This window comes from Urocitellus parryii, chromosome 8, assembly GCF_045843805.1.
Source record: "Urocitellus parryii isolate mUroPar1 chromosome 8, mUroPar1.hap1, whole genome shotgun sequence".
NCBI classification, from domain to species: domain Eukaryota; kingdom Metazoa; phylum Chordata; class Mammalia; order Rodentia; family Sciuridae; genus Urocitellus; species Urocitellus parryii.
In genome coordinates, this window is record NC_135538.1 from 98,640,128 (window position 1) to 98,654,899 (window position 14,772).

Genomic DNA, 14,772 nt, shown 5'->3' on the forward strand with positions numbered 1-14,772 from the left:
ATGTTGGAACTTGAAAAAATGTTGGTGAATCAGATATTTCTGGCAGATGAAACTGGTTTTTATCTCTTGAATGGTTGATATTACTTACTATCATTTATTTTTTTAGCCTCTGAAAACAATCTTCTGTTTATGTTGCTTGAATAGGCTAACCCACCTATTTCAAGAACCTTTGAGAGCAAATTCTCAAGGTCAAATTGAAGGAAATTGAATAGAGGAAAACGTGTGGGTGACCTGACTTTATCATGGAACCTGAAGACTTTGATTCTGAAGACAAAGAGGTGTTAAACTGGGACATTAATGACATGAAACTGCCACAGGTATGTACTTGCTATAGGACTATCTTCTGCATTTGGCTATGAATCCTTGACTATTATGAACCTGCTAGGACCTAGAAGGAAATTGGTGAGGGTCCCAGTTGTGTGAACTCCCTTAGACCTTCAGTAGACATCTGATGGAGGATTTTGTTGTTGTTTATTTTTCAATAAATGGAAACCAGGACCTCATGCTTGCTAAACAAGTGCTCTACCACTGAGTCACATCCCAACCTTTTTTACATTTTATTTTGAGACAGGGTTTTACTAAGTTGCCCAGGCTGCCCTTGAACTTGCCATCCTCCTGTCTCAGCCTCCTGAGTAACCAGGATTTACACATGTGCACCACTACACCCAACTCAACTGAGAAATTTTAAGAGAAGACATGATTTGAGCAGCTCTTTACCTATCAGATCCTCCCAATACTAGACTGAGACAAAGAGTGTGCTAATTCCTTTCTCCTCCTAAGCTGCCCTGCTCAGGTTGTACTCACCCTGGCCAGTTGGTATGATCAAATGCATGGCAATTTATTTGTGTTTCATTGTACACAAGTCCCCAGACCATTTTATCTTATAATAATGGCCTGTAGCTGCAATGTCTGACTGATGGCGTTTTTGTGGAATATGACATGCTCTTGTAGGACTTCTGTAAATACCACACAGCCAAACTGGATTGCATTTTAGATTCAGAATGCCTTTTATGTTATATTTTCTTTGACCTACTCTTTGGTAATTGACTTTCTAAGTCTTAATTTGATTGAAAGCACTGGTTGTTTAAAACTGATTTTTCCATGTATATCATTCCTGGCTTCTTGTCCTCTCTTTTGGGTGTTTTAATAATGTTTTCACTGGAGGTTGTTTGAAAAGGAGACTAGGAAGACTAGGGGTGGAAACTAACTAGTACCAAGAAATGAAAAGCTCCATCTAGTCTGCCTGATTCTGGGAGCAAAGAATTTGAATTACCCCAAGCAAAGGAGAGGAGACAGAGATTCCAGAGTCTTGATTTATAACCAATTGGTATTTTTACTTTAATGAAGATGTCCTTTTGTTTCTCCTTAAAGTCCTCTCGTATTCTCCCTTGGTAGGTCTTGGGAGGGCTGAAGAATGGAAAATGTAACTATTTTCTACTCACCTGAAGGTGGCTAAATGAACCACAGCTAAAACATACCCGTGTCTATTTTCAGGAACTTATGTTTATAACTGCTCTTAATTTGTATTACAATTCTTATAGCTGTTGTAGAGATGCTCTAAGGTAACTTTTAATTACTCCTAGCTCTGGGACCCTTATTTTGCCTGTTTCTAATTTTAAGATGGCAACTCATAAATAGGAGTTGGAGATACACAAACATCAAGAACTGAAGTTAGCAGATGCATGGAAGATGTTGCAATATCACATTCTAGAGCAGGGTTTCAGTAGAATCAGAGATCTCCTTGAAGTGGTAGGCAATACTGTGTGTTAACACACACTTTTCTTTTCTTTCTTTCTTTCTTCTTCTTTTTTTTTTTCTGGGACAGAGGATCCATATCACCCATCAGATCCATAAACAAAAAAGGGAAAGAACTACTTCCCTGAAGGGAAACTCAGGCTCATAGAAGCTCATGTTCCAACATGAATTTCCAAAAACAAGGCATTCTTAGTTACCTGAGAGAGTAAACTGAGAAATCTAGTGTGAAAATATAGATTTGGTTTTGGAAACATATCATTTAAAGTTTATAGAAAATGTACCAAGATTATTTAGGGAAATAGTTAAGTGCCTTCAACTTGTTAAATATACCATGGAAATGATTAAAAAGTGTAAATATTTCTTAATTTCTGAGCAGAGACCACACCATTCAGCCACCTCTGAAATTATATCAAGAATCAGTTGAGGGATTGAGGCTGTGACTCAGTGGTAAAGTGCTTGCCTGGCATGTGTGAGGCACTGGTTTTGATCCTCAGCACTGCATAAAAATAAAATAAAGGTAAAGACATTTTTTATTTTTAAGAACCAGTTGAGGTAAAAAATAAAAGATCTGAGAAAGATTTTCAAACAAAAGGTTTTATTTTTTTAGAACATATCTGGAAGCACTGTAGTGCATTATGGAAAACTTAGGACTTAGAGAGAGCCCTGGGCTTGAGTTCCAACTAATAATTCTAGAATTCATTGGTGAGTAGCTGTATTGCCTAATGTCTGTGTGACTGTGAACAAAATCATTTTTCTTACGTCTTTGATACCTTCTTACATATCTTGCCTCAATCTCTAAGCTATTTGGAGCAGTGTTTCCCAATTTGTAGAGTACAAATGACAAGGAATTTTAAAAGGTCTTGCTGAGAAAGTAAAGGGGCAATGTTAAGTTCAAAGAAGCTAAACAAATTTCTTTACTGCAGATCTGTATTCTGTTATTCCATCCTGTGTGTAATGGCTCTCCTGAGATAAGGTCATATTAAGAGGTGTTGCCCTAAAATATTTTCACCATGGGCCTCTTTTTGCATGAAGACCCACAGATTATTAGTGTTCCAGCTTGCACAAAAAACTGTGGTTCAAAGAGTCAAATGCAATGTCTTCTTCTTATAAATGTCCTCAATTACATTTTCTCTCCCATCTATAAAAATAATTCATGGTTTATTTTTCATAATTTTATATTCTTGCTGGAACAATTTACTTCGGCAACATATGGTACAAATTCTTTATCTGTTCTCAGCTTCTCACATGCTTCCAGTTTCAATCAGTAAATGCTAACTTGGTTATTTTGGGTAATTGGTTACCCATTGGCTAATCTTCCAGGCCTAGAATCTCTGCATCCTTTTATATCCCTCAGATGTATCAAGATGTGTGGATTAAGTTTTGACAACAGTGAGAGGGATGTCCCCTGGAGCAGGCAGAGAGATGCTGAGGCCATTCGGCTATGTTGACTTCCATGGAAGGGCTCATGGTCTCTGGTCTAGTGGAACAAATACAGTGTCTACATAGAGAATTAACACCAAGTAGAAAAATGCTAGAGGAGCTTGAAAGAGGGATACGTGTTCAGCCTGACTCTGGCATGGGAACAAGACAGAGCCTCTAGCAAATGGCTTTGACCATCAAGGGAAAGCATAGGGCACCAAAATCTGAAGGCTCTTAGATCTGTCTCCACCTGAGGGAGCCATGCAAAGTAATTCAGCAAGAATATTTGGGGTGTTACTGGCTGGACAGGTGGGTTGGAAGCGGCCTATCCCCAGAAGACAGGGCTATCATACAGGTAGTGAGAAGCCATTAGGTTGTTTCACTGGAAACCATCATGTTCAGATCCTGGGCATAGAAAGGCCCCATCCCTCCAACTCCACCTGCCCTCAGTAACTCTTTCTGGACATCTGGGCATTGAACCCAGATGAACCCTCCTCCTTCTGCTGTATTATGTCTTTACTAATCTTCATGTCACTGTTTCTATTTGAATTTCATTTCTGCTTAATACAACCATTAGGAAGCCAGCCCAGAAGTGTAGGTACCTGAAGTATAGGAATCACCGATAAAAGTCTCTTTTTTCTAAGCCAACGTAATCCATCAATTTTGTTTTCCCTTTCATTCCCCTTACATTACATATACTGGAAAGTTCCATTCCAATTGCTTTAGTGAGTGCTTGGTTCATACAGCAAATGTTGGGCGTTGGTTTATTTTTACCTTCATTAAAAATGTAGATTATGTAGTCCCAAAGAGTGTCACGCGCTCATTAAAACTGATTATAACATTTATGGAAGAGCCTTGTAGGAAATTTATTTATTTTTTGTTTTAAAATTAGGAAGAAATTCAGTTTCTTTTTCTACTTTAAAGTACCCATTTCACAGAGGGAGGTTAAGTATCCATTCTGTTCCTAACACCAGCCAGTTCTTCCAAGCAGAAATCTGTTGTTTCAGTAACACCACAGCAGAAAACACACTGAATCATTTTGCTCCTAAGCCCTGACTAGTTTTCAGATCAAATCCATGGCCAAAGCCACACTAAGCAATTAACTCACACGATTCCAGGGGTTTCTTGATTGTTTTTGTTTTATAATCCTAGGGATTAAAACCATAGCCTAGTGCATACTAAGCATGTACTCTACCAATCAACTACAACTCTAGCCCAACTCCACGTTTTAAGTACTTTGTTTTTGGTAAAGAAAACATTCCCCCATCTGGGCATGGTGGGGCATGCCTAAAATCCCAGCAACAAGTTCAAAGCCAGCCTCAGCAATTTAGTGAGGCAACTTGGAGAGATCCTGTCTCCAAATAAAAAATAAAAAGGGCTGGGGATGGGCTCAGTGGTTAAGTGCCCCTTGGGTTCAATCCCTGCTATCAAAAAAAGAAAGAAAGAAAACATTTCCTAGAATAGACTAGTAGGGGAAAAAAAAAAAAAAAGGGTACGAAAGGACTGTCACTCCAATTTGTTTGTTCCTGGATTATGATTTTACCTAGCAAAATTTCCTTTAACTCTGCAGAAGATGATCCCAAAATTGTGAGCAAAAACAACTTGTAAACTTTTCTGCTAATTCATAAGACTCAATGTAATCAGAACAAAGCAACTGTAGGAATCTGATGTGTCTTGATGCTAAGGAGCTAACAGAGAAACCGGATTCTGGATTTTTTGTCAATTATAATTTGACTACATGATCAGGTCACATTGTTGGTCTGATGGGGACACCCATGACTTGACCCTCTACCTAGCATTCTTTTGGACCTCAAGGTCATGTGAACGTTCTTGGCACAGCTTCACCTATATGGACTCCCATGGTTATTTGGGTTCCCACTACTAGGGCCGGAATTCTGCCACTTTGGGCTGCTGCTGTGATGGGGATAGGAATGTTCTTTCCGCTGTGGAAGTATAGACGCTCCTCCAGGTTTCCTCCAGTAGGGCCCTTACTTAGGTGGTGAAGAGGGAAAGGAAAGGCAGAAGAGAAGAGGGAAGTAGGCGACAAAAAATTTGGAAGCTGGAGTAACTTGGTCTCACTCAGTTTTTTCAGAGCAAATAAGGAATTTTATCCTGAGTGGTGGTTCCTGAACTCATGTAGGAAATCGAAAGTTTAATGTAAGGAATCATTCTAAGATGATCAAATGCATTTTGTTGGAATGAATTTCTCTCCTTGATGATACTTGGAATTTTATTTCCAGTTGGCCCAGAAGAGAGAAGTTCCCGGAAAGTTTTATGTAGATCAATATGCTGCTTGATATTTTTTTTTCCTCTAAGTCACATCTAATTTTTTCCCTATATTTGATTTGCTTAAAGGTGTTTCTGTTTGCTGTGCCTTCTGTATTTGGAAATATTTATTATAAGGATTTAATAATCTATTCATATAATTAAGGAAAACCCAGCATATCATTGCTTTATATGAGTGCTCTATAAATACCAGTTGTTGTTTGTTTGTTTGTTTTTTTTCAGTCCTGGGGATAGAACCCAGGGCTTCTCACATTTGAGGCAAGTACTCTAACACTAAGCCCCATCCCCAGGCCCCTTTTCATTTTTATTTTGATACAGGGTTTTTCCAAATTGCTGAGGCTGGCCTTAAATCCAATCTTCTTGCTTTAGCCTCCTGAGTAGCTGGGATTACAGGTAGACATCACAATACCCATCTCAATTTTGATAAAATGACCTAACGTAAATCATTTTGATATTTCAAAAATTGAGTCTAAATTTATTACTCTTACATAGCAGTAATATCTAATTCTTAGCTGGGTGTGGTAACATCTCCCTGTAATCCCAACTACCCAGAAGCCTGAGGCAGAAGAATCACAAGTTTGAGGCTAGTCTAGGCAACTTAGCGAGATCCTGTCTCAAAGTAAAAAATAAATAGAGCTGGGTTTGTAGCTCAGTGATAACATGCCTCCAATACCACAAAGAAAAAATAATCTCTAATTCTTACAACACCCTACCAAAATTTCAAGAGGTTAAGTTAAATTAGAATTAAGGGAGTATAAACAGTGCTCTGATTACATAGCACTCGGAAAGCTTTGAGTGAATTAGAAGATTAAATCTCCTAGTAAAACATTATACAAAGAATTTATGGAAATATCAATTAATTTCCAATGATATTATCCATGAGATTATAAAATATAAATTAGTTAGATTTGCATTGCAGAAACCTTAGGAATATTCCCTTTCAATTATAAACTACTTAACTAAGAGGAAAAACAAAGAGTTACTCATGAAAAGTTAGAAATTAAGATAAACAAAGGATCTAAAAAGAAGCAAATACTTTATGGGGATTTGCTAAACAAGATTAAGAAATGATTATTCTTTCATTTTAAATTTTACCTCTCCGATGCCTTAAATTTAAATGGCTTTCAAATATTCTTTTCTCATATTCAGGCCTGCAGACATAGCTCAGTGGTAGGGCATTTGCCTAGCACATGTGAGGCCTTGAGTTCAATCCCCAGGACTGCAAGAAAATCTTAGTCTGAGAAAATCAGAGCCTGAGAAATCACTGTCATCCATTTGACTCTTAAGTTGTTTTGCATTATTAGAATCTGAATTTTTCTCATAATTTCAAAGTAAAAGATGTCAAAAATCCCACTAAATGTCAGATTAAAAGACTGGGTGCAGTGGTGCTTGTAATCCCAGCTACACAGGAGGCTGAAACAGGAGGATTGTGAATTTGAGGGTTAGGCAACTTAGTGAGACTCTGTTTCAAAATAAAATTTAAAAGGTTTAGGGATGTGGCTTAATGATAGAGCACACCTGGATCCAATCCCCAGTTCTGCCAGACTGGGCACAAATAAATAGCCAAGAGAATCATTTGATCACATTTACTCTTAGTGATTTTCTCAATCCATATACTATCAAGTATATGGATTATTATTCATGAATCTGAATTACAGTATTATTCATGAATCCTGAAAACCAGGGTGCCAATGGACACCCTGCAGAAATAAATAGATTAAATGATGTGGAGATCACTTCTTCCTCCACAGGAAGGGTGTCTTTGCTTTAGTCAGAATATCTAAGACGCTAATAGATTTACTCCTCGTATTCTGGGTCATAGAAGTTATGACCTAGATCAGCCTGAAGAGGACACTTGTCTTTAAAAATCTCAACTTTTCTCTAAGTCCCTCTTTTCCCCTGTCTCTGTTACTCTGATAACTATGTGTTATAGTGCAGTAATCCAAACAATTTCAATCTACCAGATTTTCATAGTCCAAATAATTAAAGATAAGTACATATTTTAATGTTTTAATTTGCACTTTTTATCATTGCAAATAATAAAATACTCTGTTACACTTTCTATGGCATTTCTATGGGACAAAACGAGAGCATTATGTAGGTTTTTAGTTAGAACAAAGAGAAGGTGGGTGGAGAAAGCAAGAGGTTGGAGGCTGGCTGGGCAGCTTTTCACCCCAGGCATTAAATTTTATGAGGCTCAGAATTGCCAGGGGACTGGGGAAGAAAGGGAAAGTCCTGGAAAGGACAGAGAGACAAGTCTGGCTGCACCTTCCTCTGGGATGCCTAATGGACCAGCGGGACTTCTCCAGATGCCACTCTGTGTGCTTTACAACCTTCCTCCCTTCTCCTCTGGGGCTGCTTCCTGTTCTTTGGCGTATTCTAAACTTGAAGTGTAACTCAGTAAATGCCTATCCATCCTGAGGTTGATGTTTGTGTTTTTCTTTCTAAAAAATTTTTGGCTTTATTTTCTCATATTCTGGACTGTGCTTTCCTGTTGGAGAGGCACCTTGATCTCTTCCTCTGAGCCTTCTAGAATTTTCTACTTTGACCTTCCACAATCTTCTGGAGGAAAAGTGTTCTTGCTAGTTATTTGACAGTTAGTTATTCTGACTACTCATTTCATTCTAAGAACTATGCAGGATCTGTCAAATGCAGCATCTGTTACCATTGTTGGGCCTGGGATGTGAACTGTTCTGTCAGTGGCTAACATCTACACAGGGCCCACAGCATGGCAGGTGTCATGCTAAATATTTTATATTTAACCCTCAGAACAACTCTTGAGATTGGCAGGTCTCATTATCCCTGTTATACAGATGAAGAAACAGAAGCACAGAAAGCAAAATAACTAAGGATCTGTATCCCTGAACTTTTGTTGTTGTTATTTTTGCAGAACTGAGCTTTGAACTCAGGGATGCTACATCCCCAACCCTTTTTAATTTTGTGACAGGGTCTCAATACATTGCTGAGGCTGGCCTTGAACTTGCAACCCTCTTGAGTAGCTGGGATTCTAGGTGTGTGCCTGTGTGCCAACATGCCAGCCTTATTATTACTTTATGGTACAAATTTGCCAACTTAACTTTTTTTTAGAAAAACAGGAATTGAATGAACCCTGGGGCATTTAACCACTGAGCCACATTTTTATTTTGAGACAGGGTTTCATTAAGTTGCTGAGGCTGGCCTCAAACCTGGGATTCCTCCTGCCTCAGCCTCCAGAGTCTCTGAGATGACTGGCATGTGCCACTGCACCCAGCCATTTTAACCATTTTTAAGTATATGGTATAGAAATGGTCACCTCATGCACTTTGTTATGTAACCCCTCTCTAGAACTTTTTCATCTTGTAAAACTAAAATTCTGTATCCATTGGATAATAGCTGCCTCATCTCTGACCTTACACAGAAGAGTTTAATCAGATGTTCATACACAGGGAATAGCATCTGTCCTGGGCCAGAATGCAGCTTCTCCCTGAGTCCTCTGCCATTTGAGGCATACATATACAGTGATGGAGAAAAAGGGAAATAAAGTGGGGAATAAAGTGACTCTTGGGACCTTTGTGAATCAGGGCCCTCCAGTCTCCCCACTGCTTATCTCTAGTGACTTTGCATAAGCCTGTGGGATTCCCAACAAGGTAACCGCAGTGCGGTATGAGACATTATCTTACTGTCCAGTTACAAAGTTTTCCATAGTTATTGTGAAAGAGCACAGTGATTACTTCACTCTCAAAAATTCTTCCTTAGAAATGGTCATTACTTTTATCACCAAGGACTACAGAAACATCAATCAGATAGAACTCAAAGGGCCTAAATTCCAGCTTATTTTGGTTCAGCGACTGGACAGACACAGCAGTCTCTCTGCAGCTGTTGTGCTGTGCAGATATCATCTCCAGGATTCAGTCTAGGCCAGACTTGCCAGCGGTCTCATGCTTTGCTCTGGATGGCCGAATCGTCCTTCATGTCTATTGACTCTTCCATGATGACCAGTTGCATTTTAGGGCTCGAACTCTAATAGCCACCTTTGTGTTTCTATCAGAATGTGAAAAAGACTGACTGGTTCCAGGAGTGGCCAGATTCCTATGTGAAGCACATCTACAGCTCAGAGGACAGGAATGCACAGCGGCACCTGAGCAGCTGGGCCATGCGCAACACGAACAACCACAATTCTCGCATCCTCAAGAAGTCCTGTCTGGGTGTGGTGGTGTGCGGCCACAACTGCTCTACCAAGGAGGGGCGCAAGGTCTACCTGAGACCTGCGATCTGTGACAAAGCCCGGCAGAAGCAGCAGAGTGAGTGGGACTTGGTGGATCTGGCAAGGAAACTGGTGTCCCTCCAGATGCCCCTGTCCAGATGGGCCAGTATCTCCCAGCACATCCCAAAGGCTGTGTTAAATCCCAATGAACCCTTCACACTTTAGTGCAGTGGGGAGCGAGGCTGAGTATATTCAGGGGAACCAACCCACTCCCTTGTTCCCTAACCTCACAGATCTACACATCCAGAGCTCCCACCAAGAAACTGCTCCCTTGGGTTAGGCAGCTGATGCAAGCCCCTTGTTAAAAAGAAGATAGATCAAAACTTCTATCATGAACTCATCAGTGACCCATGTAAAGTTTAGTAGAATTAGAAAGTAAAAGTTTAGTATGAAGTAGTTTATCAGACTTGCCATCTTGGCAATCAGCCCCTGTGTGACCTTAATGCATGCATTCATCTGGAGGGGCAATCGTGGGATTAATTTAATTTAAAGTTAGATTTAGATCTGTCCACTTAGGTTCATATCATTATCACAAGCTGAAATGTTTGTTCTTTTTATTTTCTGTACTCATGGATTGTGAAATAGACACTCTTCGTGTTCCCTGTTCCAAAGCCCACTGCAGACCCCAAGTTATTTCACATTCTTTCCTAGTAATTTGTTTCCAAAACTTGCTCTCTGGTCAGAACCTGCTATTAGTCATTCATACCCTAGTAAAAATTTAATGGCTGTGTTCTCTCTCCCAGGGGGCTTTTCCCCTTGATCCTTAGTTCAATTGTAAAATGAAAGAAAAATTTTCTCTACTCTAAAAGAATTTTAAATATCAGCAAATAAGTAGGGAGACCTTTTTCTGCTCAAAAGAGCTCCTTGTTGACCTGCTAACAACTCATACCCCACTTAGAAGGTAGCATCTTGCTCTATCCATGTATAAGACCAATCTAGGCCATTATGGTGGCCAGGTATTCTTTGATCTGGGGGGATAATACCCAGTAGACAGAAGTCCATAAAACCACCCAGGTGTATTTGCTACCATACAGAAGTTGAGTCTGTGCAGGGCTCATAAGTGCCCCATGTGGCTCAGCCAGCCAGGTACCATCACTTTCTTTTGCTTTTTGTAGAGAAAAGTTGTCCCAACTGTAATGGGCCTTTGAAGCTGATTCCTTGCCGAGGCCATGGGGGCTTCCCCGTCACCAACTTCTGGAGACACGATGGACGCTTCATATTCTTCCAGGTTGGATTTGAGTTAGTTATGTGATTCTGTTTCTCTGTAATTTGACAAATGTTTGCAGAGTTTCTTGGAAAAAGTAGGCTCTTCAGAAGCTAGAGACACTGGAGCAAAGACAACCCTGCACCAATGCTGGGAGTCCCTGCTCAGGGAGAGCAAATATCTGCACCCCACACTTCAGCCGAGGTTGGAGGTGCTGGGAAGCCCTGGGGAGGAAGCTGACTAAGAGGCCCTAGCTCCTGACCACAGACAACAGCTAATCAGATCACACCCAGGCTAGCACAGTACACTGAAGCCCACAGCCTTCAATGGCCACCTCTGACTTTTAACTATCTCTGGAAACTTGAACAAGTTACTTTTCCCCTAAAAGCACCATTTTTTGCTAAAACATATAAGAAATTCAAATGGGGGCAGTGGTGTAAACAGTCATGACAAATGGACTCTGATATCAGACTACCTGGATAGTCTGATATCAGAGTGCAGTACTAGCTAACCAGATTAAAAAAAAAAAAAAAAAACCAAGTAGTCCTGATTTGGAATATTTGCCAGTTTCTGTGATGTGACAGTTCCCTCCGTGACTGATGTTAAGCTGCCAGCCTTTTTTAACAGTCAGCTCACAAAATTCCTAAATGTTTCACAATTGGCTCTCTGTTTGGCTGGTTCCAGTGAGGGGAATCCCAGCCAATCCCTGCCCCAACCACACTGCCCCTTACAAGGGGAGGTTACCCAGGTGGTTCAATCTCTCCTTGCCTCAGTTTCCCATTCTGTAACTGGGGGTGGAAATGATGGTGTGAACCTGAAGGGTCGTGCTGGGTGAGATAGGCAGGGTCTACCAATGTCCTACACGTGCTAGAGGAAGCACTGAGGATGAGAGGAACCACAGGAAGAAGGAGTCTCATGAACAAGAGCCGACAGGCAGGAGCATGGGGGGCTTAGGAGATACTTCAGAAGTTTTTCTCATCCTGTTGCAATAAGCAATACCACCACCATACAGTTCGTGCGACAGTAAAAACTCACACACCACAAAGTACAATCCAGTTCTTTCTTTTTTACTTCCTTGTCTCTTTTAAGTCAAAGGGAGAGCATGATCATCCAAAGCCAGAAACCAAGTTAGAAGCTGAGGCAAGAAGAGCAATGAAGAAAGTGCATGGGGCACCTGCCTCTGTCTCCCTAAAGCTGAAGGGGAACCCAGGATCCAAGGTAACCTGACATCAAGTATGATCAAAACATACAGCAACTTGCCACCCCTGTGGTGTGGATGGGAATGGTCTGGTCTTTTACTGACAAAGAGATCCAAAAAACATACACTGTCAGGCTCATTTATAAATAAGCATCTACCAAAGAAATGGAGTTGTTTTTTCTCTTTCTTTTATTTATTTATTTTTTCCTGAGGCAGATCTCTCTAATTTGTCCAGGCTGGTCTTGAACTAGGGATCCTCCTGCCTCTAATCTTAGATTTGACTCTTAATTTCTGCTCCCACCACACTGCCCCTTACAAGGTGAGGTTACCCAGGTGGTTCAATCTCTCCTTGCCTCGGTTTCCTATTCTGTAACTGGGGGTGGAAATAATGGTGTGAACCTTAAGGGTCATTCTAGGCGAAATAGGCAGTGTAGCACGCTCTCAACCATAAAAATCTATGTAAGTGTCCAGTCATCTTCCCTACTACACTTAAAAAAGAGAAACCTGAATGAGTACTTTGGCACTCTATAATTTTATTCTAATAGAACCAAATTATAATTAAAATAATCTCTATCAAATAGCCTTGTGCTTTTTTTCCCCTCAAAATTTCCATATGCCTCCAGAGTAGCTTGTTTCCTTAGCTTCCCTACCAACATGAAATAAAGTTTCTGACGATTAAAGAAATCGCAGGACAAACGAAGGCATTTCCTCCTGTTCACTCTGGTTGATCATATCCTTTTCTCTCCTCCCCCTAAAACTATCCTCTTATTAGCTAATACTTTGACATAAACAAGAGTATAACTTAATTCTGAACCAGGTTCTTTTCTTATGATTGACTAGTGAGTAATATAATTCCTCCATTTATAAAAATAAATTGACTATCCAGCACTGAAAGAAAAGTGGAGGACAGGAGGGAAGGAGAGAGGAGAGGGGAGTGGTTTGATTTTTCTTAAATCGGTTTTAAAAGGTTTCTCAGAAAGACAGGGTATTAGGTTTATGTTCGAGTGTGAAATATCTTAGGCCTGGCTGTGTGTCCATAGAGAGAAAGGAAATCCAGCTTTTACTGGTTGGAAAGGTTTAAAATGGAAACCGAGGCAGCCTTTACTTCCCCAGTCTTCGGTGGCTGGGAGGGAGCTGCTGTGTGTCCCTGCTTGAAATATGCAAGGAACGAGGGGAATCTGATGAAGCACGTGCTTGTAGAGGAACTCGTGGGTGTCTGTGGTAGTTGTGTGGATTTGCTTAACTTATTAACATGAGCATTTCACTTTCCTTTCCAGTCTCTTCCAGGTGAAACACAAAGTCAGGGAAGTTTACCTTTAACTTGGTCATTCCAGGAAGGTGTCCAATTGCCTGGCAGTTACAGTGGACATTTAATAGCTAACACTCCCCAGCCGAATTCACTGAATGATTGCTTATCCTTCTCCAAGAGTTATGGTTCAGGGGGAACCACTGATCTGGCAGACCCGACTTCTACCTTAGACCCCACTAAGCTGTATGAAAAATGCAGATTTTCCAGTAATAGGATCTACAATAGTGGAGACCTGTTTCAGCCTTCTGCCTCTGGAGTCTACTCAGATTATGACAATCTGCAAGCATGGAATAAAAACGCTGCTTTGGGGAGAAGCCCTCTCAATGACAACTATTGTCCCAATTATCCTTTTCCTCTGACCGGCTGGCCTTGTGACTTCTTTCCTTCCCAGAATTCTTTGGAGAACTTTCCCCAGCAGATTCCCCTGGAACCACCTGCTGCCAAAACTAGCTGCCACCCATTATGGCCAAATCCAGGGGGCGAGCTTTATGAAGAGAAAGTGCCTGTGGATTTCAACAGCTACGTTCCTTCTCTCGCTTACCATCCACCACAGGAAGACCCCTTTCTGTTCACCTACACCCCCCATCCTCACCAGCAATGCTCCCTGCCAGGCAAGAGCACCAAGTGGGATTTTGAGGAAGAAATGACATATATGGGTTTGGATCATTGCAACAATGAAATGCTTCTAAACCTCTGTCCTTTAAGATGACTTAAGTTTTTTGACAATCTCTTCCCTCCTGCAAAACAAAAACAAAAACAAAAACAAACAAAAAAATTTAAAAAAAAAACTACTTTGAGAAATGGCTGGAAGAATTTCCTTAGGAAGCAGCTTTTAAAACATAACTACAGATAAATGGGAATCACAACAAGTGGTAGGCAAAACATTTTTCATGCAAATAATCTTTTTGCCTCCTCCACCCTAATGCTTCCATCCTCAGTAAGGACTAGAAACTTATCCAGCCTGCTGTGTGAAATGCCCTCTGATCTCCCCACCCCACACTCATTGTTTGGGGCTTTTAGCACCTCTGCTTCCTATTGGGTTTCATTGTCACAGACACATATCAAATGGAGCAAAGATGTGAAGAGTCCTCCTGCTTAGGATCTCCTCCATGCCTTCTTTTTTATAACAAAAAATGACAAAACCCAGAAACAGAGGGTAGAAAGAGCTGCAGAAGTATATAAAGATAGTCTAGAATTGATATATTTAATACTTTGTTTAGTAATCAAATTCATTTATAAAATATATATTTTCTAGTTGATTTCTAAGACTTGTCAAGACAAGAAGCATGAACTAACTCCATAAAGGACAGCAAAACTAAATGGACACATGAAGAGAATTCCAGTGTTCTCCTACATTA

General features: G+C 40.4%; 1 protein-coding gene across 1 annotated transcript; it reads left to right on the forward strand.

Moving 5' to 3' along the window:
• Positions 1–242: 242 nt before the first annotated feature.
• Gcm1 (glial cells missing transcription factor 1) lies at positions 243–14,123 on the forward strand. Its single transcript, XM_026411230.2, has 5 exons — positions 243–317; positions 9,488–9,740; positions 10,819–10,931; positions 11,997–12,125; positions 13,383–14,123. Exons 1-5 carry the CDS (start codon positions 243–245, stop codon positions 14,121–14,123), a joined length of 1,311 nt encoding a protein of 436 aa, XP_026267015.2.
• Positions 14,124–14,772: the final 649 nt, after the last annotated feature.